This window comes from Hemitrygon akajei, chromosome 16 (genome assembly GCF_048418815.1).
Source record: "Hemitrygon akajei chromosome 16, sHemAka1.3, whole genome shotgun sequence".
NCBI lineage: Eukaryota > Metazoa > Chordata > Chondrichthyes > Myliobatiformes > Dasyatidae > Hemitrygon > Hemitrygon akajei.
In genome coordinates, this window is record NC_133139.1 from 90,788,651 (window position 1) to 90,816,074 (window position 27,424).

General features: G+C 45.2%; 1 protein-coding gene across 2 annotated transcripts in view; it reads left to right on the top strand.

Annotated features, from left to right (window-relative positions):
* Positions 1-27,424, top strand: part of LOC140740292 (uncharacterized) — an 86,119-nt gene that overhangs the window by 50,505 nt on the left and 8,190 nt on the right. For both annotated transcript variants that reach the window (XM_073069435.1, XM_073069436.1), the window contains 4 exons: positions 4,283-4,336; positions 13,478-13,540; positions 17,866-17,928; positions 22,215-22,277. In XM_073069435.1, coding sequence (XP_072925536.1) covers positions 4,283-4,336; positions 13,478-13,540; positions 17,866-17,928; positions 22,215-22,277 — 243 coding nt within the window. The remainder of the gene's footprint in view (positions 1-4,282; positions 4,337-13,477; positions 13,541-17,865; positions 17,929-22,214; positions 22,278-27,424) is intronic.

Here is a 27,424-nt window from a genome sequence, read left to right on the forward strand (position 1 = left end):
ATCACAGAATTATTACTGTCAGGAGACCATTCAGACCTTTGGATCCATGCTGTCTCTTTTTCAAATTATCCTCTGTCTCATTCCTCCGACATTTTTCCAGCAAAATTATTTCCCTTTGCACCTCTTCCCATTTTAAAAAATGCCGTAATTGGCAATTTCAGCCAGTGCGGGTGAGTTTATCGTTATCCTCTGTGTAGAGGGGATCTTCCTCCCTAAATCGTTGTTTATTTATTTATTGAGATACTGTGTGGAATATGCCCTTCTGGCCCTTCGAGTCACGGTGCTCAGCAATCCCCTGAATGATCCGTAGCCTAATCACATGACAATTTACAATGGTCAATTACCAAGGACCTGTACATCTTTGGACTATAGGAGGAAACCGGAGCACCCGGAAGAAACCCACGTGGTCACAGGGAGAATGTACAAGCTCCTTATAGGCAGCAGTGGGAGTCAAATCCGGGTCAGCGGTACTGTAAAGCGTTGTGTTAACTATTACACTACCATGTTGCCCCATCATTCTGAATTTGTCTCCCTGATCATTGAACCACCAGCTGATGAGAAAAGCTTCTCTTGATCTTCGTTCTGTGTACAAAGAATTGCCTCACAATTTCCTTTACTTCAAGGAGAACAATCTCTCATGCAGCCGTAGTGCCTCAGTGCTCGATCAGTCCGCCATCTTGTCTGGAACCATTCCATCCTCCCAATACCATGGTAACCTGCAGATACCATGCCCTTGACCCCCGACACCTTTCCTCAATGTACAAGACTGTAAGATCATAAGTCATAGGAAGAGAATTGGCCATTTTGGCCCATCAAGTCTGCTCTGCCATTCCATCGTGGTGTATTATTGAGAGATATTTGGAGCATGGTAACAAGCCCTTCCAGCCCAATGAGCTCACATCACCGACCTACACCCATCTGACCAATTAACCTACTGACCATATGTGTTTGGAACGTGAAGGGAGAGCAGAGCACTCAGTGGGAACCTCTGCGGTCACGGGGGATAACGTACAAACTCCTTACAAATGGTGGCCTAATGTCACGGCTCCTGTACTCAATGCCCTTTTAAATGTTGGTCAGAGTGCTCGACATCTTTTTTATCACCATTAATAAACATCCCTTGTACATTCTCATCCAAACCAGAGATGTAGATGACAAATAGAAATGGGCCTATCACCACCCCTGTGGAACACCACAAGTTACAGGCCTCCAGTCCGATAATACAGAACAAACACGAGGAAATCTGCAGATGCTGGAAATTCAAGCAACACACACAAAATGCTGGTAGAACACAGCAGGCCAGGCAGCATCTATAAGGAGAAGCACTGTCGACGTTTTGGGCCGAGACCCTTCATCAGGACTAACTGGAAGGAAAGATTGTAAGAGATTTGAAAGTGAGAGGGGGAGGGGAAATGCGAAATGATAGGAGAAGACCGGAGGGGGTGGGATGAAGCTAAGAGCTAGAAAGGTGATTGGCGAAAGTGATACAGAGCTGGAGAAGGGAAAGGATCATGGGACGGGAGGCCTCAGGAGAAAGAAAGGGGTAGGGGGGAGCACCAAAGGGAGATGGAGAACAGGCAGAGTGATGGGCAGAGAGAGGTTCTTTTGTGTGTGTGTGTGTGTGTGTGTGTGTGTGTGTGTGTGTGTGTGTGTGTGTGTGTGTGTGTGTGTGTGTGTGTGTGTGTGTGTGTGTGTGTGTGTGTCTATATAGTTAAATTAAATAATTTGTACAAAAATAGAAATACAAAAGTAGTGATGGCGCTCATGGGTTCCTTGTACATACAGAAATAAAATTTACTTACAGCAATTTTTGGGATTATTCAATCAGGAGCAGGATATATTCCTTTTTCCGCTCAACGGATGATGGCTTTTACAACTTTATTGGCTAGGAGAGCCGTTTTGCTTAAATGGAAGGATTCACCTTCTGCTTTTTATTGGCTTACTTCCATTATGTCAGAAGTCGGACATTTAATACGTCCTTTAAATTTGAGGAAACCTGGTGACCTTTTATTCAATTTTTCCATATGCTTTGATTTACGGCTCTTCCAGTTACCTCCTCGAAATGTTGTATTTGATCAGAAAGTTTTTCTTTTTTCTTGCTTTCACTCTCAGTCTGAGCTGCCCAGTTCTCTTATTTTTCTCTCTTTTTTTGTTTAGTGGGGTTTTTTTATGTATATTAAAATTTAAAAGTTTCTTTGTCTTTTTTCTTCTTTTCATGGAATGATAAGAGGAGAATCGATTATCTTATTCTTTATTACATACTATTAAATTAATACTCTGTATGATCTTGATAATGTTTATTTTACCTTTATATGAATTGTTATTGATATAGATATTTGGGATAATTCTCCTCTTGTGTATATATATACACTCTTCTTTTAAATTAATAAAAAGATTAATAAAGAAAGAAATCGCATGGCAGAGGGAAAAAGCTGTTTCTGGTTATGCTCCTTGTAAATGAGTTAATTGAAAAATAGATTGAACTCCGTTCAACCCATGACTGTGATTCTTTGGTCACTAACAAGCAACAAAGGGAATATTTCACTCCCTCTCTCTCTGCCCTTCCTTCCACAAACTGTGCCCTGCAAACCTTTGTAAACATGTCACTAGACAGAATTTGTTGCTGCAAACACAAAGTACACTGCAGAAAAGTACATCTCATATACCTTCTGGGTAGTCTCCAGCCCTTTGTTATGAACATCGAATTCTCCAACTTCTGGTAATTCCCTCCCTCTCCCTTCCACCATCCCACTTTCACTCTGTTTCCCCTTCTAGCTGCCTGTCACCTCTCTCATGATTCTGCCTTCTTCTACTACCCATAGTGCTTTCTGTCAGGGTCCGTTCCGGTGCGAAGACCGCATTCCGGGTCTTGATCCAGTCCGTGGACTCTGGACTCCGGGTCTTGCAGCTGTCCCTCCCGTCACCCTTGAACCATTGAACCAGTTAGGATCCTCCTGTCTTAAGGAGGCACACCTGTGGCCAATTCAGCTGCAGGTGTTTATAAGGGGCCTTGGGACTGAGACCAGGCAGGTGGTCATTTTGTTCTGTATCCTGTTTACCCTGCCTGGGTTCTGATCTGCTCCGCATCCTGTTTACCCTGCCTGGGTTCTGACCTGCTCCACATCCTGTTTACCCTGCCCGGGTTCTGATCTGCTCCGCATCCTGTTTACCCTGCCTGGGTTCTGACCTGCTCCACATCCTGTTTACCCTGCCCGGGTTCTGACCTGCTCTGTATCCTGTTTACCCTGCCCGGGTTCTGACCTGCTCTGTATTTGTTCTGTCCAGGTTGGTCTTGTTCCCCTGCTTTTTCTTGTATGCGCTGGTCCTGCTGCTCTGCCCGTTTTGCCTTGCTTGCGCTGTGGTGCTGTCTGTCTGCCTCTCCCGAATTACCTGGGGATCATGGCTGCCGTGCTGGTCACCCTGGACCTAGTCCCTGTTCTACCCCTCTGCCTCTGTCGGGCAGGTCTGGCTGGACTGCTGCTGCCTGATGGGGCGTTCTGCCCTTTCCTATTCGTTGCCTTCGTTGGGCAGGTCCGGCTGGCCTGCCACTGCCCGGTGGGGTGTTCTGCCCCTTCCCCCCCCCCCCCCCCACTTCCAATGGGTTGTGCCCTACACCCGCCTAGGAGTCCGCATCTTGCCCAGGCCTCCGTGTTTCTGCCTGGGAGGTGGCCCTACCTGGGACAAATGCTGCCCGCCCAGGGGGGGCTCTCCTCCAGCCATGTACCTCAAGACCCCGCCTTCTGCCCAACCTCTGGGATCCTGCTCCGCCTGTCTGAACTCTGGGATCCTGCTCTGCCTGCCCGACTAAGACTCTCTATCTGCCTGAACCCCAGCATTACCCCTTGCATGCCATGGCATCCCCCTCCTGTCCAACCCCTAGTACTTCAGTGCCTGCGTCCTGCACTTGAGTCCTTTCCTGTCCCCGCTCCTGACAGCTTTCCCCTTGGATTCCTTCTTCACCTCTCCTGCCTATCTCCTCCCTGCTTCTCCTCCCCCACCCTTTGATCTTTCCTCTGATTGGTTTTCCACCCTCCCCCTGCCCCCTCCCTTCTTCAGTCCTGACGAAGGGTCTCGGCCTGAAACGTTGACTGCTCATTTCAATGGATGCTGCCCGACCTGCTGAGTTCATCCAGCTTGTTTCTACGTATTTGTTGCTGCAGATACCTGACATTGGCTAATACTCTGTTGGGATACAAAGCAAGGGGATTCCCTTTCACATTGCACACTGCCACCAGCCTCGTTTGCATTCTCAAGTCTAACACAGTGAATATTTGTGTTTCAGTTTCCCAGTTGAAGGAGCTTTGGCGGAATATTCAGGCAGAGACGAACAGCAGTGGTGAGTAGCTTTGTTGAATCAGTAGTCATGGTGCAATTGAATCCTAGAGTTATTACTGTCAAGAGACCATTCAGCCCATTGGATCCATGCTCATTCCTTTTTGAGTTATCAATCTGTCCCATTCCTCCGACATATGACCAGAGAAATTATTTCCCTTTACACCTCTTCCTATTTTAAAAAAATGCCGCAATTGTCAATTTCAGCCAGTGTGAGTGATTTTATCATTACCCTCTGTGTAGAGGGGATCTTCCTCCCAAAATCGTTGTTTATTTATTTATTGAGATACTGTGTGGAATATGCCCTTCTGGCCCTTCGAGTCACGGTGCTCAGCAATCCCCCGAATGATCCGCAGCCTAATCACAGGACAATTTACAATGGTCAATTGACCTAGGACCCGGTACATCTTTGGACTGTAGGAGGAAACCGGAGCACCCGGAGGAAACCCACGTGGTCACAGGGAGAAAGCACAAGCTCCTTATAGGCAGCAGTGGGAGTCAAATCCGGGTCAGCGGTACTGTAAAGCGTTGTGTTAACCATTACACTACCGTGTTGCCCCATCATTCTGAAATTGTCTCCCTGATCATTGAACCACCAGCTGATGAGAAAAGCTTCCCTTGATCTTTGTGCCGTGAACAAAGAATTGCCTCACAATTGCTTTTACTTCAAGGAGTGCAGCCGTAATGCATCCTCCCAATACCATGGTAACCTGCAGATACCATGCCTTTGACCCCAGTCACCTTTCCTCAAAGTACAAGACTGAAAGACCATTAGACATAGGAACAGAATTAGGCCATTTGGCCCATCAAATCTGCTCTGCCATTCCATCGTGGTGTATTTTTAAAATATATTTTTTATTAAATTTTTTAGATAATTACATAGAATGAATAGAATAATAGAGTATAATATCACCCTTTTCCCCCTCCCCTTAACCCTCCCCCCCAACATCCCTATCTTAAATAAAAAGAAAAAAAAAGAGAAAAAGAAAGAAAGACTGCCTGGATATTGGAAGATCCCCACATGCTCCATGGAATTCAAAATAACTTTAATATATTGTTACGAACCCTGTAACTGGGTCACTTACCAGCAAAGATGGAGACGTCCGTTGAAGTCTGATGATACTATTTTTAACAGTATTTATTAGTAAAAATACACAAAAATAACATCAATGCAAATATACAGATAATATACGTCGTCAATACTAAATCTAAAAGTGCGGGTATAATAATAACCAATAAGAAATAAGCTCTATCGTTGTCTAGGGGATAATGTATTGTCCGAGGGAAATATAAAGTTCACTCAGTTCATGCAGGCTGCAGCCTTTGGGGACCGCTGGGTTGCAATTTGTTGGAGAGAGAGAGAGAGAGATTTTGGAGAAAAACTTGCCAACTTTCCTTTTATGATTTCGATCCGTCGGAGTCTCGTTGGTGTGGCCGTTCACTTGTGGCCTCTCCTTTAGCTAAACCGTTCTTCCGTGATGAGCTCGCCACCCTGGCAAGGGAGGACGCACACGAGCCCCCCCACCGGCTTTTGCTATAAAACGCTGTCACTGGATTTCCAGCGTTTCTCCTGGTGCGTCTAAAGGGGTTGTTCCCCAGACCCTCTTTTATCTTTACTCACGGGGTCTCAGATGTCAATCAGGTTGGGATGATGCAATCCCTCAACCAGACCACTCTGGTTGTCCCCTGAGGGTTTTCAATGAATAGTACAGTACTCAATACACAATTCCTTCTCCAAGAGACAATGGCCATTATCAGTGGTTCTGTTTCGCTGAGGTCAGGACACATTCCAAACCTTGTGTATTCTGGACATCTCTCTCTCTCTCTCATTTCCTGGGTCTCAGACCCGAATTAATAGCGATCTTGCGATTCTCAAAAAGGAGAGGGCGACTTTGTACCCTTCAGCCCCTCAGAGTTGCGTCACGTTCGTAACACCCCTTTTCTTCTAAGATTTTTACCACAGGTAAAAATTAATTAATACAGAGTCTTACAGGATTTCAGAATCTAACACAATACAAAAGTTTTTTTTCACTACAGAGTAATACAGTTATACGTTCAATTCAGCATCCAAACAGTTAGCGATTACATTGTCACTTCCTTTAATATCTTAACATCTTGTACCTTAATAAATTCTTGTAGCATCAGACTCCAATTTAATAACCACCTATTTTTATTCCTTTTCTTCAGCAAACAAAAACTAAAGAGTTGTGATCTTAACTTTCGTGTATATTACAAAAGTTCATGCAAATACTAATCTTAATTTTACTTTCAAACTTAACAGTCAATCTTCCATGGGGGTTGTCGTTATTATTCACATGCTTTGTCGAAATCCCTTAAAACCAGATCGTGTTATTTAAAGTGGCATCCCGTCAACCCTTGCCCCTTTCCCAGTTAACTCCCACGTGGTTAGCTTGCGCACCAGTGTGGAATAGGCTTTTGCATGCTCCTTTCATAGGAGTTATTTTATCAACAATTTTTTCCAAACATAGCCCATTTGCCGAATTTCCACACAATTCTTTATTTTTAAGCAAGTCGTTAATTTTATCTTCAGGATCCTTCATTCTATTAGTTTTCAATTTAAGATCTGCAAGCGATCTCTCTTTGTCCAAACAGCATTTCAAATTCTGCCTCTTCACAGCACACTCTTGAATAACAATAGCGCGTGGGGCACCTTTACATTCCAAATCAACCTGTAATTGATTCACAGGCACCGTGTTACCAAGCCATTGTCCCTTCAGCCTGGTAACTGCTTCTGACATCAATCCAGACTTTAAATTTTCTTCATTCAATTTAAGAACTACACTTTTTCCTTTTCCTTCAATAATAAGATTCACATCACCACCTTTTATCTCCTCATTAACGTTTAACACACCTTCGAACACAAACAACTGGGAATTCTCACTTCCCACTAGTACCACGGTTAACCCTTTCTTCACTGAACTAAGTCCATCTAACCCAAAAGGACTGCATTCCTTTTCAACTGAATCAAATACCTCAGACTTTTTCTGAGTTCCATTACTAGGTTCAGTACCACATGCATTACATCTTGAACACACTTAAACGGGACATCTGCCTCTTCCAGGCTTTCAATACCCGTCCCCTTTTCAAATTCTAAGTTCCCCTGATCCTCCCAGTTACTCTCTGGGCAACTCCCTTCCGGAGTAACCTCAACCCTGCGGGCTGAAACAACCTCATCTGCCAACCCAGCAGACTTCTTCAAGGTAATGGCATCCTTTTCATATAGGACTGCCCTCATTTCATTATCGGGAACACATTTAAAATTTTCAACTTCTTCAAACAGTTCTGTCAAACCAGACAGATCATCCATGTCCAACCCTGGACCTTCTAACAGACTTATCTGTTTCTCATTTTTACTCCGTGCCTCTATAAATTTCCTCCTGGCTAAGGGCAGGACTACCTCCTCTCCCTTACTCTCGTTCACTTTCCTATTCTCTGTTTTACCATTCCCTAACCCCTCTTGGTACAGGGTCGGTAAAAACATCTCGGCCAAATCAATACTGGCCGGATTTAAACTGGTCTCGTTCTCAGCTGCCTTTTTCGACATGCTGCGAGTGATCGCGCATGTGGGATAGATCTTGGAATCTAGGGGCGGGTCCTCAACACTTACAGGCTGGCTTGTCAGCTCCATGGCTGATCAAACGTCACCACCAGCTAAATCGTTACCCAGAAGGAGGTCTACGTCAGTTCTCGGGAATTCTGATCGCACCCCTATTTCAACTGGTCCAGATACCAGCTCACAATTTATAATGATCCTATGCAAAGGCACAGCTTCTGTCCCTTTTCCTATGCCTCTCAAAGCTACCTCTCCAGTCTCGGGACCAAAATCTAGTACCGTACTGCGAATCAGTGACAGCTCAGCTCCAGTGCCTCTCCAGATCTGCACTGGAACTGGTGTGTCTCCCTCTTTCACAGACACGGTTCCTTCTGAAATAAATTTCTCAGGCCCCTCTCGTATTCTGTCTACCTGGGGCTTTCTCGTCGATTTACTGATCACCACAATACATCCTATAGGGACTGCTGCTTTCCCTTTTCCTGTCTCCTTCCTCGGAGCAAGGCACTTAGATGCAATATGACCCACCTTTCCACAATTAAAACAGGTCAAGCCAGGACCCCTCCTGCCATCTTACCTTTCCCCCTCCTCCTTTTTACCACTAGCTCCCGGCTGGATCTTTGCCTCAGCCGGCGGGCTTTCTCTACCATTCCCACGGTCTTTCTGGTAACTCTTATTCGAGGAAAACTTTGTCTTGTGGGTTAGGGCATATTCATCTGCGAACCTAGCAAATTTGGATATGGACTTATTTGGCTTCTCATTCAAATACATCCGGATATCATCCGAAACACAACCTTTAAATTCCTCAATCAGAATAACTCCCTGAGACGCCGAAAATTCTCTTCCACCCTTTCTGCCACACACCAGCGATCCAAGAGCACACCCTTCTCATAGGCAAACTCTGCATACGTCTGATTCCACCCTTTCTTTAAATTTCTGAACTTTTGTCTATAGGCCTCAGGTACCAATTCGTAGGTCCGAAGAATGGCCTTCTTTACTTTCTCATAATTCTCAGACTCCTCCTCCATGGACAACGCCGCATATGCCCGTTGTGCCTTCACTTTTAACACACTTTGTAACAACGCCACCCACTGATCTCTGGGCCACTTCTGACTCACTGCCACCTTTTCAAAATGCAAGAAATAACTATCAACATCCGTCTCCTCAAACGGAGGTACTAACCTAAACTCCCTACTAACATTAAATCTCTCCTCTCGGTCTTACCCTTGAGCTCTTCGCTCTTGCCTTAACTTCTCCAGGCCCATCTCATGTTGCCTCTGTTTCTCCTTCTCCTCATACTCCCTCTCTTTTTCAGCCCTTCCCTTCTCTTTTTCAGCTGCTTCCAACTGTTTTAACTTAATTTCATGCTCCCTCTGCTTCTCAGCTCTTTCCTGCTCTCTTTTCACTTCTAACTCCTTAGCTGGAGCGCATACTCCTTTTCCTTTTCAGCTCTTTCCTTCTCCCTCTTCACCTCTAACTCCTTTAGCTGGAGCTCATGCTCCCTTTGCTTTTCAGCTCTTTATTTTCCTTTTCAGCTCTTTCCTTCTCCTTTTCAGCTGCTTCCAGCTGTTTTAACTTAATTTCATGTTCCAACCTTAATTTCTCCAACTCTAACTGAGCCATCCCACTAGCTGGTGCTTTTTCAGGGATATTTTCCAATACCTCAGCCGAAAACACATTCTTCACAATATAATACTGAGTTATGGCCCTCCACACCTCCCACTTTTTCATCGACACCCTCACCTCTGCGAGATTTAGTCCTTTCGCAATATTTATCATGTCTGACTTTGTGGCAGCCTCTAGCGCCTCCAGAGTCAGGTTTTCTATGAATTCATCTACGTCCATCTTTGCTGGTTTCTCGTCTGGTTTCCCGCGCAACCAGATCCAAGTTTGGACTTAAAAGCCCAAATTACTGGCCCTCCAATTTGGTATCAAATCTCGAGACGAGGCCCCACGTTGTTACGAACCCCATAACTGGGTAACTTACCAGCAAAGATGGAGACGTCTGTTGAAGTCTGATGATACTATTTTTAACAGTATTTATTAGTAAGAATACACAAAAATAATATCAATGCGAATATACAGATAATATACGTCATCAATACTAAATCTAAAAGTGCTGGTATAATAATAACCAATAAGAAATAAGCTCTATCATTGTCTAGGGGATAATGTATTGTCCGAGGGAAATATAAAGTTCACTCAGTTCATGCAGGCTGCAGCCTTTGGGGACCGCTGGGTTGCAATTTGTTGGAGAGAGAGAGAGATTGATTTTGAGAAACTTGCCGGCTTTCCTTTTATGATTTTGACCCGTCGGAGTCTCGTTGGTGTGGCCGTTCACTTGTGGCCTCTCCTTTAGCTAAACAGTTCTTCCGTGATGAGCCCGCCACCCTGGCAAGGGAGGACGCACACGAGCCCCCCCACCGGCTTTTGCTATAAAACGCTGTCACTGGATTTCCAGCGTTTCTCCTGGTGCGTCTAAAGGGGTTGTTCCCCAGACCCTCTTTTATCCTTACTCACGGGGTCTCAGATGTCAATCAGGTTGGGATGATGCAATCCCTCAACCAGCCCACTCTGGTTGTCCCCTGAGGGTTTTCAATGAATAATACAGTACTCAATACACAATTCCTTCTCCAAGAGACAATGGCCGTTATCAGTGGTTCCGTTTCGCTGAGGTCAGGACACATTCCAAACCTTGTGTATTCTGGACGTCTCTCTCTCATTTCCTGGGTCTCAGACCCGAATTAATAGCGATCTTGCGATTCTCAAAAAGGAGGGGGCGACTTTGTACCCTTCAGCCCCTCAGAGTTGCGTCACATTCGTAACAATATATATATTTATTACATTCCCCAAATTGCTAATAACTTTATCTTCAAAGGGCCTATATATTCGTGGTGTATTATTAAGAGATATTTGGAGCGTGGTAACAAGCCCTTCCAGCCCAATGAGCTCACATCACCAACCTAGTGAGGGAGGCCAGCAAGAGACCTCTGACAACTCTGGAGGAGTTACAAGCTTCAGTGGCTGAGATGGGAGAGACTGGGCATACAACTGCTGCCCGGGTGCTTCACCAGTCACAGACTTATAGGAAACTGGCAAAGAGAAAGCCACTGTTGAAGAAACCTTAATGAAATCTTGGCCAGAGTTTTCCAGAAAGCATTTGGGAGACTTTGAAGTCAGCTGGAAGAAGGCACTGTGATCTCCAGAAATTGCATGGCAGATGGGAAAAAGATGTTTCTGACTGTGCTCCTTGTAAATGCGTTCATTGAAAAACAGATTTAGCTCCGTTCAACCCACATTCAACATGATTGGTAAGCTGAAACAGCTGGGCCTGAACACCTCCCTCTGCAACTGGATCCTAGACTTCCTGACTGGGAGACCTCAGTCAGTCCGGATTGGGTGCAGCATCTCCAACACCATCACACAGAGCATGGGGGCCCCCCAGGGTTGTGTGCACAGTCCACTGCTGTTCACTCTGCTGACCCATGACTGTGCTGCAACACACAGCTCGAACCATATCATCAAGTTCGCCGAAGACATGACAATAGTGGGTCCCATCAGCAAGAACGATGAGTCAGCATACAGAGAGGAGGAACAGCGGCTAATGGACTGGTGCAGAGCCAACAACCTGTCTCTGAATGTGAACAAAACAAAAGAGATGGTTGTTGACTTTAGGAGAGCACGGAGCGACTGCTTTCTGCTAAACATTGACAGCTCCTCGGTAGAGATCGTTAAGAGCACTAAATTTCTTGGCGTTCACCTGGTGGAGAATCTCACCTGGTCCCTCAACACCAGCTCCATAGTCAAGAAAGCCCAGCAGGGTCTTTACATTCTGTGAAGGCTGAGGAAAGTCCATCTCCCAACCCCCATCCTCATCACATTCTACAGGGGTTGTATCGAGAGCGTCCTGAGCAGCTGCATCACTGCCTGGTTCGGGAATTGCACAGTCTCAGATCGCAAGTCTCTGCAGCAGATAGTGAGGTCAGCTGAGAAGATCATTGGGGTCTCTCTTCCCGCCATTACAGTCATTTACATCACACGCTGCATCCGCAAAGCTAACAGCAAAATGAAGGACCACACGCACCCCTCATACAAACTTTTCTCCCATCTGCCATCTGAGAAAAGGCACCGAAGCATTCGAACTCTCACGACCAGACTCTGTAACAGTTTTCTCCCCCAAGCTATCAGACTCCTCAATACCCAGAATCAAGACTAACATCTACATCATTTATTATTACATTGAAATTTGTCCTCTACTGTGCCTATTGCCTTATTATTAATTAATTATTGTACTGCCCTGCACTGTTTTGTGCACTTTATGTAATCCTGTGCAGGTCTGTAGTCTAGTGCAGTTTTTAATGTTGTTTTACATAGTCCAATGTAGCCTTGTGCTGTTTCACACAGTCTAGTGTAGTTTCATGTTATTTCATGTAGCACCATGGTCCTGGAGGAATGTTGTTTTGTTTTTACTGTGTACTGTACCAGCAGTCTATGGTCGAAATGACAATAAAAAGCGATTCGACTTGACTTGACTGCAATTATTTTGTCACTAACAACTAACAGAGGGAATATTTCATCCCCTCTCTCTGCCCTTCCTTCCACAAACTGTGCCCTGCAAGCCCTTGTGAACATGTCACTGGACAGAATTTGTTGCTGCAGACACCTGGCATTGGGTAATACTCTGTTGGAGTAAAAGCGAGGGGATTCCATTTCGCATTGCACACTGCCACCAGTCTCATTTGCATTCTCAAGTCTAACACAGTGGGTAAATTTGTTAAGCGGGATGCCGTGCGCAATCATAATCGGATGTGGGAGCACAGAGGAACATCGGGAAATCTCCAGGAAGACCTTCTTCGTTGCTGCTGCTGTGGGGTCCGGGTCCTCAGGGTCACGTTGTCGATGGTCGTTGGCAAGGGCATCTTAATACGCTTGGCAGAGGATGGATCTCAGAGAAGCTGTGCCGGAAGGGATGGTCAGAGGCTCGGAGGTTCAACAGACTCGGAGTCCGCTGCGGTCAGGTTGCTTTCAGTGTGTGCTGTGTCTGCGAGGCTGAGTCGGGCGGCACCGTGGAAGTCCATAGCGGGGGTACTCCCTTCTGCCGCCGGCGTGGGATGGCGAGTCTATTGGGACCCTGAGGACTTGTGGAAACTGTGTGGTGGTTTCTTTTGAACTTGGTCTTAACATCTTTGGACTATTTTTACTGTGCCCATGGTCTGTTTTTTTTTATCAATTATGCTATTGTTTGCACTGTTGTAACTGTATGTTGTGACTATGTGGTTTTGTGCAGATCTCGTAGCTTTAGTTTTTGGTCTTGTTTTGTCTGATGGATTTGGAGCTCCTTTCCGGGGAATGCGCTAAGATGGTTGTGTGATATTAATACACAGCAGCCTCTCTGGACTCTGGATTGGGGATTGCCAAACGTTATGTGGATTTTCTGGTGTAGTCTGTTTTGTCATGTACTTTTGTGATATCATTCTGGAGGAATGTTGTCTCATTTTTTAACTGCATTGCATTTGTGGTTTCTAAATGATGATAAACTGAATCTGAGTCTGAAATGTAATATCTGTGTTTCAGTTTCCCAGTTGAGCGAGCTTCGGCAGACTATTCAGGCAGAGATGACACATTTGAACAGCAGTGGTGAGTAGCTCTGTTGAATCAGTCGAGTCATAGCACAATGGAATCACAGAATTATTACTGTCAGGAGACCATTCAGCCCATTGGATCCATGCTGACTCCTTTTTGAGCTATCTTATGTCTCATTCCTCCAGCATTTTCCCAGAAAAATTATTTCCCTTTCCACCTCTTCCCATTTAAAAAAAAAATGCTGTAATTGACAATTTCAGCCAGTGCGAATGAGTTTATCGTTACCCTCTGTGTAGAGGGGATCTTCCTCCCAAAATCGTTGTTTATTTATTTATTGAGATGCTGTGTGGAATATGCCCTTCTGACCCTTCGAGCCACGGTGCTCAGCAATCCCCCGAATTATCCATAGCCTAATCACATGACAATTTACAATGGTCAATTACCAAGGACCTGTACATCTGTGGACTGTAGGAGGAAACCGGAGCACCCGGAAGAAACCCACGTGGTCACAGGGAGAATGTACAAACTCCTTATAGGTGGCAGTGGGAGTCAAATCTGGGTCAGCGGTACTGTAAAGCGTTGTGTTAACCATTACACTACCGTGCTGCCCCATCATTCTGAATTTGTCTCCCTGATCATTGAACCACCAGCTGATGAGAAAAGCTTCTCTCGACCTTCGTGCTGTGTACAAAGAATTGCCTCACAATTTCCTTTTGTTATGTTCCCAGTAACCGGGTGACTTACCAGCAAAGATAGAGAGGTCCGCTGAAGTCTGATGGTACTATTTTCAAACGTTTTTATTTATAAAGGGACACAAATGTATGGTTAATACAAAACATTCAGATCATATACATCGTCAAAACTCAATCTAAAGCACAGGTATAGTAATAATCAATCAGAAATAAGCTCTCTCGTTGTCTAGGGGATAATACTGAGTCCAATGGAATATAAGAGTCATTCAAAATCTGCAGGCTTTCCCGTTTTGGGAACCGCTGGCATTTCACGTGTTGGAGAGAGAGAGTGGTGAGAAAGAAGGAACACTTGCCCGTCGTCTTTGCGAAGCAAATCCCTGTTGTTAGTTAAAACGGTTTTCCTTTGGTTTCAGCCACAGACTCCCGATCCGGAATCTAACGCACGTGGCTTCCTTCAAAATGGCTTCCCGCTCCGACGGGAAGCGCTATCGTGTCTTCTTCGTGTGTCTCCTTGATGCGTCTCAGGCCCCGCCTCGGCAGCCCACCTTTTATCTGGACTGGCAGGGTTGTAGATGTCAATCAGGGTGGGGGTGAGGCAATCTTTCCCCCATCACCCAGCCCACGTTGCCCTGAGGGTTTGCACGTAGTCCAGTCCCTTATTCCACAAAGGTGTCTCCCAAGACAATGGCCATGTCCGTGGCTTTTGTCTGGCTGAGAGGCCAGCCCACATTCCAAACCGTAAGGCTTCTCTCTCTCTCTTGCGATTCTCACAAAGGAGGGGGCTGGGGTCATAACACTTTACTTCAAGGAAAACAACCTCTCCTGCAGCTGAAGTGCCTCAGTGCTCGATCAGTCCGCCATCTTGTCTGGAACCGTTCCATCCTCCCAATTCCATGGTAACCTGCAGATACCATGCCCTTGACCCCAGGCACCCTTCCTCAATGTACAAGACTGTAAGACCATAAATCATAGGGATGAATTCAAGTCTGCTCTGCCATTCCATCATGGCTGTATTATTAAGAGATATTTGGAGCGTGGTAACAAGCCCTTCCAGCCCAATGAGCTCACATCACCAACCTAGTGAGGGAGGCCAGCAAGAGACCTCTGACAACTCTGGAGGAGTTACAAGCTTCAGTGGCTGAGATGGGAGAGACTGGGCATACAACTGCTGCCCGGGTGCTTCACCAGTCACAGACTTATGGGAAACTGGCAAAGAGAAAGCCACTGTTGAAGAAACCTTAATGAAATCTTGGCCAGAGTTTTCCAGAAAGCATGTGGGAGACTTTGAAGTCAGCTGGAAGAAGGCACTATGATCTCCAGAAATTGCATGGCAGATGGGAAAAAGATGTTTCTGACTGTGCTCCTTGTAAATGCGTTCATTGAAAAACAGATTTAGCTCAGTTCAACCCACATTCAACATGATTGGTAAGCTGAAACAGCTGGGCCTGAACACCTCCCTCTGCAACTGGATCCTAGACTTCCTGACTGGGAGACCTCTGTCAGTCCGGATTGGGAGCAGCATCTCCAACACCATCACACAGAGCATGGGGGCCCCCCAGGGTTGTGTGCTCAGTCCACTGCTGTTCACTCTGCTGACCCATGACTGTGCTGCAACACACAGCTCGAACCACATCATCAAGTTCGCCGAAGACACGACAATAGTGGGTCCCATCAGCAAGAACGATGAGTCAGCATACAGAGAGGAGGAACAGCGGCCAACGGACTGGTGCAGAGCCAACAACCTGTCTCTGAATGTGAACAAAACAAAAGAGATGGTTGTTGACTTTAGGAGAGCACGGAGCGACTGCTTTCTGCTAAACATTGACAGCTCCTCGGTAGAGATCGTTAAGAGCACTAAATTTCTTGGCGTTCACCTGGTGGAGAATCTTACCTGGTCCCTCAACACCAGCTCCATAGTCAAGAAAGCCCAGCAGGGTCTTTACATTCTGTGAAGGCTGAGGAAAGTCCATCTCCCAACCCCCATCCTCATCACATTCTACAGGGGTTGTATCGAGAGCGTCCTGAGCAGCTGCATCACTGCCTGGTTCGGGAATTGCACAGTCTCAGATCGCAAGTCTCTGCAGCAGATAGTGAGGTCAGCTGAGAAGATCATTGGGGTCTCTCTTCCCGCCATTACAGTCATTTACACCACACGCTGCATCCGCAAAGCTAACAGCATAAGGAAGGACCACACGCACCCCTCATACAAACTCTTCTCCCATCTGCCATCTGAGAAAAGGCACCGAAGCATTCGAACTCTCACGACCAGACTCTGTAACAGTTTTCTCCCCCAAGCTATCAGACTCCTCAATACCCAGAATCAAGACTAACATCTACATCATTTATTATTACATTGAAATTTGTCCTCTACTGTGCCTATTGCCTTATTTATTAATTAATTACTGTACTGCCCTGCACTGTTTTGTGCACTTTATGTAATCCTGTGCAGGTCTGTAGTCTAGTGCAGTTTTTAATGTTGTTTTACGTAGTCCAATGTAGCCTTGTGCTGTCTCACACAGTCTAGTGTAGTTTCATGTTATTTCATGTAGCACCATGGTCCTGGAGGAACGTTGTTTTGTTTTTACTGTGTACTGTACCAGCAGTCTATGGTCGAAATGACAATAAAAAGCGATTCGACTTGACTTGACTGCAATTATTTTGTCACTAACAACTAACAGAGGGAATATTTCACTCCCTCTCTCTGCCCTTCCTTCCACAAACTGTGCCCTGCAAGCCCTTGTGAACATGTCACTGGACAGAATTTGTTGCTGCAGACACCTGGCATTGGGTAATACTCTGTTGGAGTAAAAGCGAGGGGATTCCATTTCGCATTGCACACTGCCACCAGTCTCATTTGCATTCTCAAGTCTAACACAGTGGGTAAATTTGTTAAGCGGGATGCCGTGCGCAATCATAATCGGATGTGGGAGCACAGAGGAACATCGGGAAATCTCCAGGAAGACCTTCTTCGTTGCTGCTGCTGTGGGGTCCGGGTCCTCAGGGTCACGTTGTCGATGGTCGTTGGCAAGGGCGTCTTAATACGCTTGGCAGAGGATGGATCTCAGAGAAGCTGTGCCGGAAGGGATGGTCAGAGGCTCGGAGGTTCAACAGACTCGGAGTCCGCTGCGGTCAGGTTGCTTTCAGTGTGTGCTGTGTCTGCGAGGCTGAGTCGGGCGGCACCGTGGAAGTCCATAGCGGGGGTACTCCCTTCTGCCGCCGGCGTGGGATGGCGAGTCTATTGGGACCCTGAGGACTTGTGGAAACTGTGTGGTGGTTTCTTTTGAACTTGGTCTTAACATCTTTGGACTATTTTTACTGTGCCCATGGTCTTTTTTTTTATCAATTATGCTATTGTTTGCACTGTTGTAACTGTATGTTGTGACTATGTGGTTTTGTGCAGATCTCGTAGCTTTAGTTTTTGGTCTTGTTTTGTCTGATGGATTTGGAGCTCCTTTCCGGGGAATGCGCTAAGATGGTTGTGTGATATTAATACACAGCAGCCTCTCCGGACTCTGGATTGGGGATTGCCAAACGTTATGTGGATTTTCTGGTGTAGTCTGTTTTGTTATGTACTTTTGTGATATCATTCTGGAGGAATGTTGTCTCATTTTTTAACTGCATTGCATTTGTGGTTTCTAAATGATGATAAACTGAATCTGAGTCTGAAATGTAATATCTGTGTTTCAGTTTCCCAGTTGAGAGAGCTTCGGCAGACTATTCAGGCAGAGATGATACATTTGAACAGCAGTGGTGAGTAGCTCTGTTGAATCAGTCGAGTCATAGCACAATGGAATCACAGAATTATTACTGTCAGGAGACCATTCAGCCCATTGGATCCATGCTGACTCCTTTTTGAGCTATCTTATGTCTCATTCCTCCAGCATTTTCCCAGAAAAACTATTTGCCTTTCCACCTCTTCCCATTAAAAAAAAATGCTGTAATTGACAATTTCAGCTAGTGCGGGTGAGTTTATCATTACCCTCTGTGTAGAGGGGATCTTCCTCCCAAAATCGTTGTTTATTTATTTATTGAGATGCTGTGTGGAATATGCCCTTCTGACCCTTCGAGCCACGGTGCTCAGCAATCCCCCGAATTATCCATAGCCTAATCACATGACAATTTACAATGGTCAATTACCAAGGACCTGTACATCTTTGGACTGTAGGAGGAAACCGGAGCACCCGGAAGAAACCCACGTGGTCACAGGGAGAATGTACAAACTCCTTATAGGTGGCAGTGGGAGTCAAATCTGGGTCAGCGGTACTGTAAAGCGTTGTGTTAACCATTACACTACCGTGCTGCCCCATCATTCTGAATTTGTCTCCCTGATCATTGAACCACCAGCTGATGAGAAAAGCTTCTCTCGATCTTCGTGCCGTGAACAAAGAATTGCCTCGCAATTGCCTTTACTTCAAGGAGAACAACCTCTCCTGCAGCCGAAGTGCCTCAGTGCTCGATCAGTCCGCCATCTTGTCTGGAAAGGTTCCATCCTCCCAATACCATGGTAACCTGCAGATACCACGCCCTTGACCCCAGACACCCTTCCTCAATGTACAAGACTGTAAGATCGTAAGTCATAGGGACAGATTCAAGTCTGCTCTGCCATTCCATCGTGGTGTATCTTTGAGAGATATTTGGAGAGTGGTAACAAGCCCTTCCAGCCCAATGAGCTCACATCACCAACCTACACCCATCTGACCAATTAACCTACTGACCATATGTGTTTGGAACGTGAGGGGAAACCAGAGCACTCAGTGGGAACCTCTGCAGTCATGGGGAGAACATAGAAACTCCTTACAAATGGTGGCCTAATGTCACAGCTCCTGTACTCAATGCCCTTTTAAATGTTGGTCAGAGTGCTCGTCATCTTTTTCATCACCATTAATAAACATCCCTTGTACATTCTCATCCAAATCATTGATGTAAATGACAAATAGAAATGGGCCTATCACCACCCCTGTGGAACACCACAAGTTACAGGCCTCCAGTCTGATAATACAGAATGTTCCTCTGACTGGCTGTGTAGGCACTTACAAGAGAAAGTCTGCAAATGCTGGAAATCCGAGCTAACACACAGAAAATGCTGGAGGAACTCAGTAGGCCAGGCAGCGTCTGTGGAAAATAGTACAATCGACGCTTCACACTGGTTTTCAACAGGATAGGAGAAAAAAAGCTCTGCAGTAGAGTTAAAAAGTGGGGGGAGTTGAGACAGAGACTCAAAGTAATAGGTGAAACCTAAAGGGGGAGGGAGGAAGTGAAGAGCTGGGAAGTTGATTGGTGAATGAGACGGGGGGCAGGGAAGAAAGAAAAAGTGGGGAGGAGCAGCAGAGGGAGAGGCGGGCAAGGAGATAAGGTGAGAGAGGGAAATGGGGATGCAAAATTGTGAAGTGTGTGGGGGGCAGTACTGGAAGTTTGAGAAATCGATGTTCATGCCATCAGGTTGGAGGTACCCAAATGGATTATAATCTGTTGTTTCTCCAACCTAAGTGTGGCCTCATCATGACAGTGGGGGAGGCCATGGATGGACATATTGGAATGGGAATAGGAAGTTGAATTTAAATGGGTGGCCACTGGGAGATCCCACTTGTTCTAGTGGATGGAGCATAGATGACTGGCAAAGCGGTCTCCCAATCTACGTCGGGTCTCACCGATATATATGAGGCCACAATGGGAGCACAAGAGAAATTATGTGACCCCAAAAGACTCACAGTTGAAGTGTCACCTCACCTGGAATGACTGTTTTGGGGCCCTGAATGGTGGTGAGGGAGGAGGTGTAGCACTTGTTTCACTTGCAAGGATAAGTGCTGGGAAGGAAGTTGGTGGGGAGGGACAAAGGGTCAAGGGTGTTGCGTAGGGAGTGATCCCTGCTGAAAGCTGATATTGAGGGGTTGGGGGTGTGCATGAATGTACTTAGTGGTGGGATTCCGTTGGCCAAGGCCAAAGGACAATTATTATCAAAGTCCGTAATTGTCACTATACCTTGAGATAGATAGAGATATATATATATATAGTAAAAATAGCACATATACAGCGCCATCAAACTTTACAACTCCTCCCTCGGAGTGTCAGACACCCTGAGCCAATAGGCTGGTCCTGGACTTTATTTCCACTTGGCATGATTAACTTATCATTATTTAATTATTTATGGTTTTATATTGCTGTATTTCTTCACTATTCTTGGTTGGTTTGGCTGTAATGAAACCCAATTTCCCTTGGGATCAATAAAGTATGTCTGTCTGTCTGTAAAAAACATTCAGCCCCATAGGAAGTTTGCATGTTTTATTGACTGACAACATTGAATCACAATGCATTTAATTTGGCTTTAATTTATACCGATCAACAGAAAAGGACTCATGTCAAAGTGAAAACAGATCCATACAAAGTGATCTAAGTTACAAATATAAAACACAAAATAATTGATTGCATAAGTCCTCACCCCCTTTAATATGACACGCCAAATTGTCACTGGTGCAGCCAATTGATTTTAGAAGTTACGTAATTAGTTAAATGGAGATCACCCTGTGCAGTCAAGGTTTTCAATTGATTGTTGTAAAAATATATCTATCTGGAACATCCAACTACTTCTGAGTATCTTTGCAAAACTGCACCATGAAGACAAAGGAACACTCCAAGCAACTCAGCGAAAAGGTTATTGAAAAGCACAGGTCAGGAGAGGGATACAAGAAAAATTCCAAGTCACTGAATATCCCTTGGAGTACAGCTAATTCAATCATTATGAAATGGAATGAATATGGCACAGCTGTAAATCTGCCTTGAACAGACCATCCTCAAAAACTGAGTGACTGTGTAAGAAGGGGACTAGTGAGGGAGGCCAGCAAGAGACCTCTGACAACTCTGGAGAAGTTTCAAGCTTCAGTGGCTGAGATGGGAGAGACTGCACATACAACGCGGGTGCCCGGGTGCTTCACCAGTCTTAGACTTATGGGAGACTGGCAAGGAGAAGGCCACTGTTGAAAAGACCTTAATGAAAGCTTGGCCAGAGTTTGTCAGAAAGCACGTGGGAGACACTGAAGTCAGCTGGAAGAAGGCACTATGGTCTCGTGAAGCAAGGTGGTGTCTGCACCGTGCTGTGGGGATGTTTCACTGCAGCAGGTGATGGACGGCTTGTGAAGATAAAGGATACAATGAAATCCTGGAGGAAAACCTGATGCAGTCTGCAAGAGAACTGTGACTTCGGAGAAGATTTATTTTCCAGCAAGACCATAACCCCAAGCATAAAGCCAAAGCTGTTCACTCACGATCAAGAAAAGTGCTGTTCACTCACGATCCCTGTGCAATCTGACAGAGCCTGAGCAGTTTTGTGAAGAATGGGGAAAAATTGCAGTGTCCAGATGTGCCAAGCTGACAGAGACCTATCCACACAGAACCAAGACTGTAGTTGCTACCAAAGGTGCATTTTCTAAATACTGATTTGAAAGGGGTGAATACTTATGCAATCAATTATTTTGTGTTTTATACAAATTTAGATCACTTAGTAGAGATTTGTTTTCACTATTCGTGAGGATCAGTGTCAATAAAAAGCCAAAGAAATTCCACTGTAACTCAAGGTTGTAAAACAGTTATACAGTTCAATATTGTTATATACATAGTGAAATGAAATAAGTTGTGCAAATACAGAAATACGAAAGTGCTGAGGTGGTGCTGAAGTTTTCCGTTTCCATTCAGAAATCGCATGGCAGAGGGGAAAAAGATGTTTCTGGCTCTGCTCCTTGTAAATGTGTTCATTGAAAAATAGATTTAATTCCGTTCAACCCATGACTGCAATTATTTTGTCACCAACAACCAACGGAAGGAAAGTTTCACTCCATCTCTCTGCCCTTCCTTCCACAAACTGTGCCCTGCAAACCCTTGTGAACATGTCACTAGACAGAATTTGTTGCTGTAGATACCTGGCATTGGGTAATACTCTGTTGGAGTAAAAACGAGGGGATTCCTTTTCAGATTGCACACTGCCGCCAGCCTCGTTTGCATTCTCAAGTCTAACACAGTGGGTAAATGTAATATTTGTGTTTCAGTTTCCCAGTTGAGCGAGCTTCCGCAGACAATTCGGACAGAGGTGAACCACTTGAACAGTACTGGTGAGTAGCTCTGTTGAATCAGTCGAGTCATAGCAGAACAGAATCACAGAATTATTACTGTCAGGAGACCATTCAGCCCATTGGATCCATGCTGACTTTCTCAAATTATCCTCTGTCCCATTCCTCCGACATTTTCCGGAGAAATTATTTCCTTTTGCACCTCTTCCCAGTTTTAAAAATGCCCTCATTGGCAATTTCAGCCAGTGCAAGTGAGTGTATCGTTCCCCTCTGTGTAGAGGGGATCTTCCTCACAAAATCGTTGTTTATTTATTTATTGAGATGCTGTGTGGAATATGCCCTTCTGGCCCTTCGAGCCACGGTGCTCAGCAATCCCCCGAATTACCCGCAGCCTAATCACATGACAATTTACAATGGTCAATTACCAAGGACCTGTACATCTTTGGACTGTAGGAGGAAACCGGAGCACCCGGAGGAAACCCACGTGGTCACAGGGAGAATGTACAAACTCCTTATAGGCGGCAGTGGGAGTCAAATCTGGGTCAGCGGTACTGTAAAGCGTTGTGTTAACCATTACACTACCATGTTGCCCCATCATTCTGAATTGGTCTCCCTGATCCTTGAACCACCAGCTGATGAGAAAAGCTTCTCTTGATCTTCGTGCCGTGTACAAAGAATTGCCTTGCAATTGCCTTTACTTCAAGGAAAACAACCTCTCGTGCAGCCGTAGTGCCTCAGTGCTCGATCAGTCCGCCATCTTGTCTGGAACTGTTCCATCCTCCCAATTCCATGGGAACCTGCAGATACCATGCCCTTGACCCCAGACACCTTTCCTCAATGTACAAGACTGTAAGATCATAAGTCATAGGAAGAGAATTGGCCATTTTGGCCCATCAAGTCTGCTCTGCCATTTCATCGTGGTGTATTATTGAGAGATATTTGGAGCATGGTAACAAGCCCTTCCAGCCCAATGAGCTCACATCACTGACCTACACCCATCTGACCAATTAACCTACTGACCATATGTGTTTGGAACGTGAGAGGAAACCAGAGCACTCAGTGGGAACCTCTGCGGTCACGGGGAGATCATAGAAACTCCTTACAAATGGTGGCCTAATGTCACGTCTCCTGTACTCAATGCCCTTTTAAATGTTGGTCAGAGTGCTCTACATCTTTTACATCACCAGTAATAAACATCCTTTGTACATTCTCATCCAAATCAGAGATGTAGATGACAAATAGAAATGGGCCTATCACCACCCCTGTGGTACACCACAAGTTACAGGCCTCCAGTCCGATAATACAGAATGTTCCTCTGACTGGCTGTGTAGGCACTTACAAGAGAAAGTCTGCAAATGCTGGAAATCCGAGCAAACACACAAAATGCAGGAGGAACTCAGCAGGCCAGGCAGCATCTACGGAAAAAAGTACAGTCAGCGTTTTGGCTGAAAGCCTTCGACAGTACTGGAGAAAAAATGCTGCCAAGTAGATTTAAAAGGTGGGTGAGGGGAGTCAGATACGCAAGGTGATAGGTGAAACCCGGAGGGGGAGGGAGGAAGTCAAGAGCTGGGAAGTTGATTGGTGAAAGAGACAGAAGGCCGTGGAAGACAGAAAAGGGGGGAGGAGCCCCAGAGGGAGGTGCTGGACAGCCAAGTAGATAAGATGCCAGAGAAAAGGGGGTAGGAAATGGTGAAGTTGGGGGGAGGGGATTACCGAAAGTTTGAGAAATCGATCTTGATGTCATCAGGTTGGAGGTTACCCAAATGGAATACAATGTGTTGTTCTTCCAACCTAAGTGCCACCTCATTGTGACAGTGGAGGAGGCCATGGATGGACAAATTGGAATGGGAATAGTAACTGGAATTAAAATTGGTGGCCACTGGGAGATCCTGTTTGTTCTGGTGGGCAGAGTGTAGATGGTTGAGGAAGTGGTCTCCCAGTCAACGGCACGTCTCATCAATATATTGGAGGCCACACTGGGAGCACTGGACATGGTATATGACCCCAACAGTCTCACAGGAGATGTGTCGCCTCTCCTAGAAGGGTTGTTTAGGACCCTGAATGGTAGTGAGGGAGGAGTAGGGGCAGGTATAGCACTTGTTTTGCTTGCTACGATAAGGGCCTGGAGGGATATCGGTGGGGAGTGATGAATGGACAAGGGTGTTGCTGCAGAAGGCAGATAGTGGAGGAGGGAAGGGGAAGGATTTGCTTAGTGGTGGGATCCTGTTGGGGTTGGCAGAAATTACGGAGAATTATGTGCTGGATGCAGAGGCTGGTGGGGTGGTAGGTGAGAACAAGAAGAACCTTATCCCTGGTAGGGTGGTAGAAGGATGGGTTGAGGGCAGACTCACAGGAAATGGAAGAGATGCAGTTGAGGGTAGCATTGGTGAATGGAAGAAGGGAAGGCCCTTTCCTCGAAAATAAAGGACATCTCCTTCATTCTGGAATGAAAATCCTCATCCTGAGAGCAGATATGGTGAAGCTGGAGGAATTGAGAGAAGGGGATAGCATTTTTACAAGTAGTAGAGTGGGATGAGGTATAATCCAGTTAGCTGTTGGAGTCCATGGGTTTGTAGTAGACATCGGTGGATAAGCTGTCTCCGGAGATAGAGACAGTGAGTTCGAGAAAGGAAAGGAAGGTGTTGGAAATGGACTAAGTGAATTTGAGGGCAGGGTTGAAGCTGTAAGCAAAATGGATGAAGTTGATGATTTCAGCATGGGTGCAGGAAGCAGCACCAATGCAGTCGTTGATGTAGCATTGGAAAACTGCGGGACGGTCACCAGTGCAGGCTTGGAACATAGACTGTCCCATGTAGCCAACAAACATGCAGGCATAGCTGGGACACATGATTTTAAATGTGTTATTGTACCTGCTTCAACCACTTCCTTTGGCAGCTCATTTCATATAAGGACCAAGCTATGGGTCAATAAGTTTCCCCTCAGGTTCCTAATAAATTTTTTTCCTCTCCACTTAAACCTGTGCTCTTTACTTCTTGATTCCTCCTACTCTGAGGAAAAGCTTGTGCGCATTTACTCTATTTATGTCCCTCACTATTTTATACATCTCTACAAAATCACCCCTCATTCTCCTACGTACCACTGATTAAAGTCCCTATCCACTCATCCTCTCTCTGTAACGCAGTCCCTCGAGTCCTTTTTGTTCAGTAACGTTCACTAAGTAGTTGGTGACCTGCCCTGTACCCCCTTCCTGGTCCTTAACTCAAAGTCAAGGCCAAAGGACCATTATTATCAAAGTCCGTATACGTCACTATACCTTGAGATTCATTTTCTTGCAGGCAACTATGGAAAAATAAAGAAATATGAAAAGCAAAACACAAACAAAAGCTGACAAACAACTAATGTGAAAAAGACAAGTTCTGCAAATGATTAGAATCAGAAATATATGTATTATACAAATAGCATATGTATTTTCACATACAATGCCTGTAAAAAGTATTCAGCCCCTTTGGAAGTTTTCATGGTTTACTGATTGACAACACTGAACCACTATGGATTTAATTTGCCCTTTTTTACACTGACCAACAGAAAAATACATTTTCATGTCAAAGTGAAATCAGATCCCTACAAAGTGATCGAAATTAATCACAAATATAAAACACAAAATAATTGATTGCGTAAGTATTCAACCCCTTTATTATGAGACTGCAAATCATAACTTTTGCAGCCAATTGGTTTTTGAAGTCACATAATTAGTTAAATGGAGATCACCTGTGTTCAGTCAAGGTGTTTCAATTGATTGTAGTAAAAATACACCTGGATCTGGAAGGTCCAACTGCTGGTGAGTCAGTATCCTGGCAAAATCTACAGCGTGAGGTCAAAGGAACACTCCAAGCAACTCTGCAAAAAGGTTATTGAAAAGTGCAAATCATGAGAGGGAAACAAGAAAATTTCCAAGTCACTGAATATCCCTTTGAGTACAGCTAATTCATCCATCAAGAAATGGAAAGAATATGACATGGCTGTGAATCTGCCTTGAGCAGACCGTCCTCAAAAACGGAGTGACTGTGTAAGAAGGGGACTAGTGAGGGAGACCAGCAAGAGACCTCTGACAACTCTGGAGAAGTTACAAGCTTCAGTGGCTGAGATGGGAGAGACTGGGCATACAACGCGGGTGCCCAGATGCTTCACCAGTCACAGACTAATGGGAGACTGGCAAGGAGAAGGCCACTGTTGAAAAGACCTTAATGAAAGCTTGGCCAGAGTTTGTCAGAACGCATGTGGGAGACTTTGAAGTCAGCTGGAAGAAGGCACTATGGTCTCGTGAAGCAAGGTGGTGTCTGCGTCGTGCTGTAGGGATGTTTCACTGCAGCAGGCGATGGACAGCTTGAGAAGGTAGAGGGCACAATGAAATCCTGGAGGAAAACCTGAAGCAGTCTGCAAGACACAAGGAAATCTGCAGATGCTGGAAATTCAAGCAACACATACAAAGATGCTGGTGGACTGACGAAGGGTCTCAGCCCGAAACATCAACAGTGCTTCTCCTTATAGATGCTTCCTGGCCTGCTGCGTTCCACCAGCATTTTGTATGTGTTGCAGTCTGCAAGAGAACTGTGACTTGGGAGAAGATTTGTTTTCAAGCAAGACCACAACCCCAAGCATAAAGCCAAAGCTAGACAGGAATGGCTTAAAACAACAAAGTTAATATCCTGGAATGATCAAGTCAGAGTCCAGACCTCAATCGAATTGAGAAATTGTGGCTGGACTTTTACAGGGCTGTTCACTCATGATCCTCATGCAGACTGTTTTAAAGAAGAATGAGGACAAATTGCAGTGCAAAATGTGCAAAGCTGATAGAGACCCATGGGCACAAGGCTGTAACTGCTGCAAAGATGAGTCTAATAAATACTGATTTGAAGGGGTTGTATACTTAGGGAGTCAAGTATTTTGTGTTTTATATTTGTAATTAATTAAAATCACTTTGTGGAGATTTATTTTCAGTTTTTCTGTGGATCAGTGTAAAAAAAAGTCAAATTAAATCCATTGTTACTTAATGTTTTAAAGCAATAAAATTTGAAAATGAGTGCTCATGAGTTCCATGTCCATTCAGAAATCGCATGGCAGAGGGGGAAAAGCTGTTTCTGGCTGCGATCCTTGTAAATGCGTTCATTGAAAAATAGATATAACTCTGTTCAACCCATGACTGTGATTATTTTGTCACTACCAACAAA